At 33.7% G+C, this 3,085-nt stretch overlaps 1 protein-coding gene across 1 annotated transcript; it reads left to right on the top strand.

Annotated features, from left to right (window-relative positions):
• Positions 1 to 692: 692 nt before the first annotated feature.
• Positions 693 to 2,730, top strand: LOC132121065 (cytochrome c oxidase subunit 7A-related protein, mitochondrial). The gene is made up of 3 exons (XM_059530251.1): positions 693 to 860; positions 1,701 to 1,835; positions 2,011 to 2,730. Exons 1-3 carry the CDS (start codon positions 789 to 791, stop codon positions 2,149 to 2,151), a joined length of 348 nt encoding a protein of 115 aa, XP_059386234.1. The 5' UTR covers positions 693 to 788; the 3' UTR covers positions 2,152 to 2,730.
• The last annotated feature ends 355 nt before the right edge of the window (positions 2,731 to 3,085 follow it).

The raw sequence follows: 3,085 nt of genomic DNA, 5'->3' as shown, positions 1-3,085 counted from the left end.
ATATATATGCCTTCATATCTGTATCATTTTGTAGCTATGTATTTGTGGCTATTTTTGAAGGGTCATAATAATGCAAATTAAATCTTATGTAGCTCTATTCTGCAACCGAAAATGTATTCTACTTGATTAAGGCAAGGTTGTTTATATGTATGAGGAATAAAGAAACGTTTATTGATTCAAGCCTTATTCTTTCTCTTATTGTAACACAGAAAAGAATGTGGCACAAATTATAATTTGAAATATAAGAAGCAAAGGGCTTCGGAGTGTTTTTTAAGTCACCTTTATTGGGTCTAGGTGTCAGTTGAATACTACTGTGAATATTTTTCAGGGTGTTTTTTTACTCAAAAATGATTACACATTTCCACTATTATTGCCAAGGAGAAAATATATAGTTCACTGAACAAATGTTAACATCCAAACGGATGTTTATGGTAATATTTTTGATGTTTCATGACGTGTTTTCTGCACAAGCTCAAAAAAATAATTATATACACATATATAAATAATACACACAAAATTATCACAGGTATAAAAATATTGAAATTAATTATAGGCTATAGGCTATATATATATATATATATATACACACACACACACACACACACACACACACACATACATAGACATACACATTTCACAACGTCTCTCATATCTGCTTGATTACGGTTTTGTTTCTTGTGATGTCATATTCCAGCGACAAATTCTTAAGCAAGGAAAAAGCCGGTTGAGTTCCGACTTCCTGACCGTCACTCTCACCTCGTCCTCGCCGGTTACCACTTATTAATAAAATGTATTACAAATTTAGTGGATTTACACAAAGACTGACTGGAGCCGTGTCATCCTCCGCATACAGTCCGCAGGTATGTGCGCGCGATTCCGTTTCTAAAAGGTTAATTTAGTGACCTTGATCTCTCGCCTGCTTTCATGTTACCCATAGATGTGATTTTAAACAGTCGTTAGATAGCTATGTAAAATGCATTTCTCTAGCTCTATTTTAACCGAAATGATAAAGCAGGCTTAATATTAGGCGATTAATAATTAAAAGCAGAGCTGACTTTGTGCACACCAAAATCGAATTCGTAGATACTGTTCATTTTAACCATAAAGATGTGCATGTTCATAGGACCGTTGTTTACACAGTTCATCACTAAGTTTTAGTAGTAAATGACCAAATTCAGCTCTAAACTGATTTCACAACAATAGAGAGCCGATAGATCAGTGGTTCTCAAAAAATGGAGCAGGGCCTCAGCTAACTTCGAATAGGGCCTCAAAATGACTTAAAATGCTTTTGAGTAAAATGTTTAATGTTAATTTCCTAAACTATTAAATCTGAAAACGCCATGTAAATGTATAGAATATTAAAACTACTTTTATCATGAATACACATTTTCTAGTTATGATAAACTCTAATATGTCTTGTCAGGTAGAAATTGTGAATACAAATGTTTTACAAAAATATCGCTATTGAATATTGTTGTGGACAATAGGCGACCTTGGGGTCAAAAAGGTTGAGAACCACTGTGATTAATATGTTATGTAGTCCTAGTGAACAAAAATGAATATCATGTTGAATGAGAATCAGAATGAGCTTTATTGTCAGGTGTGGAATAACAATATACAAATTGACAATAGACAGTTTTGTATGTACAGTTATATTATGTGCAAAAGCACATGTAAACTCACTTGTAAACTTTCTTCAGGGCTTGAGGTCAAATATACCTTCTGAATCTCCTACCATAATTTTTGCAACACCAACCAAACTGGTGTCTGAGTCGAGTGCTGCAGTGGAGTATATGGGAGGCAACAAGGTGCCTGACCTCCAGAGGATATTTCAGGTATGTATATGATGCATTTTAAGCTATGTAGCTGAGTTAAAGGGATAGTCCAACTATAAATGAAAATGATCACCATTTACTCATCCTCACATCATTCCAAACCTGTATGGCTTACTCTCTTCTATTGAACATAAAAGAAGATACTTTTAAGTTTTTCTTTTTTTTTTTCATCCAGGCCTCAGATGAGATTCCTGTTCATCTGAAGCGAGGTGTTCCAGACAGACTCTTGTACAGGACCACCATGGCACTGACAGTCGGGGGAGCTCTCTACTGCCTTGTAGCTCTTTATATAGCAGCACAGCCCAAAAACAAATGAACTGTACCCAGCCCATTTTCATGAATAAGATCAGCATTGAAATAACATTTGCAATATGTAACTTTCTGGTATTTATTATGAACATAAGCAATATGCCTCTCATCATTAATCCATGAACAGACACTCTGCCCTGAACAAAGCTTTTGCTACACAATGCCATTTTAATTGTGTCCTGTGTCAGATCGGTCCTTACAAATGGGATGCGATTAGTTAGAACAGTTCTCAAACTTTGTAATTTCAAGGCCCCAAAATTCAATATTTGATGGCTCCCCTACACATACACTTAATGTCATCTTGGTGTTCTGCTGAAATGACAACAAAAACACATGCTTGTTTTAAACCTTTTTATTTAAAGAAACTAGGGTGATATTGCATACAAAGGTTATAAAAGTGTTATTTAATGTGGTGTAATATAAATTTCCAGATTTTTTTCCCTCCAGAACACACTCTTAAAAATAAAGGTTCTAACAGGCTGCTTTCACATCAATACCATACAAAAGCCCTTTTTGGTTCCCCAAAGAACATTTAAGTGAACAGTTCTTTTTTTTTTTTCTTAGTGTGAATAACGTTTTTTCACTTTAGAGTATAGTGCCACTAATGCCATAAAGTGTTATAAACATAATGCAAAAAATTGTATATACATATATATATACACACACAGTACAGTACAGACCAAAAGTTTGGAAACTTTACTATTTTTAATGTTTTTGAAAGACGTTTCTTCTGTTCATCAAGCCTGCATTTATTTGATCAAAAATACAGAAAAAACAGTAATATTGTGAAATATTATTACAACTTAAAATAATAGTTTTCTATTTGAATATACTTAAAAAAAAAAATTTATTCCTGTGATGCAAAGCTGAATTTTCAGCATCATTACTCCAGCCTTCAGTGTCACATGTAACATCCAGTCTATCACGTGATCATTTAGAAA

This window comes from Carassius carassius, chromosome 39 (genome assembly GCF_963082965.1).
Source record: "Carassius carassius chromosome 39, fCarCar2.1, whole genome shotgun sequence".
Classification (NCBI taxonomy): domain Eukaryota; kingdom Metazoa; phylum Chordata; class Actinopteri; order Cypriniformes; family Cyprinidae; genus Carassius; species Carassius carassius.
This window is presented reverse-complemented; position numbering and strand designations above follow the sequence as displayed.

Excerpts from the sequence above, each read along its gene's own strand:
- LOC132121065 (XM_059530251.1), top strand. The coding sequence starts at position 789 with ATGTATTACAAATTTAGTGGATTTACACAAAGACTGACTGGAGCCGTG. Across the intron at positions 861-1,700 it reads CCTCCGCATACAGTCCGCAG|GGCTTGAGGTCAAATATACC; the intron begins GTATGTGCGCGC and ends AACTTTCTTCAG. Across the intron at positions 1,836-2,010 it reads ACCTCCAGAGGATATTTCAG|GCCTCAGATGAGATTCCTGT; the intron begins GTATGTATATGA and ends TTTTTCATCCAG.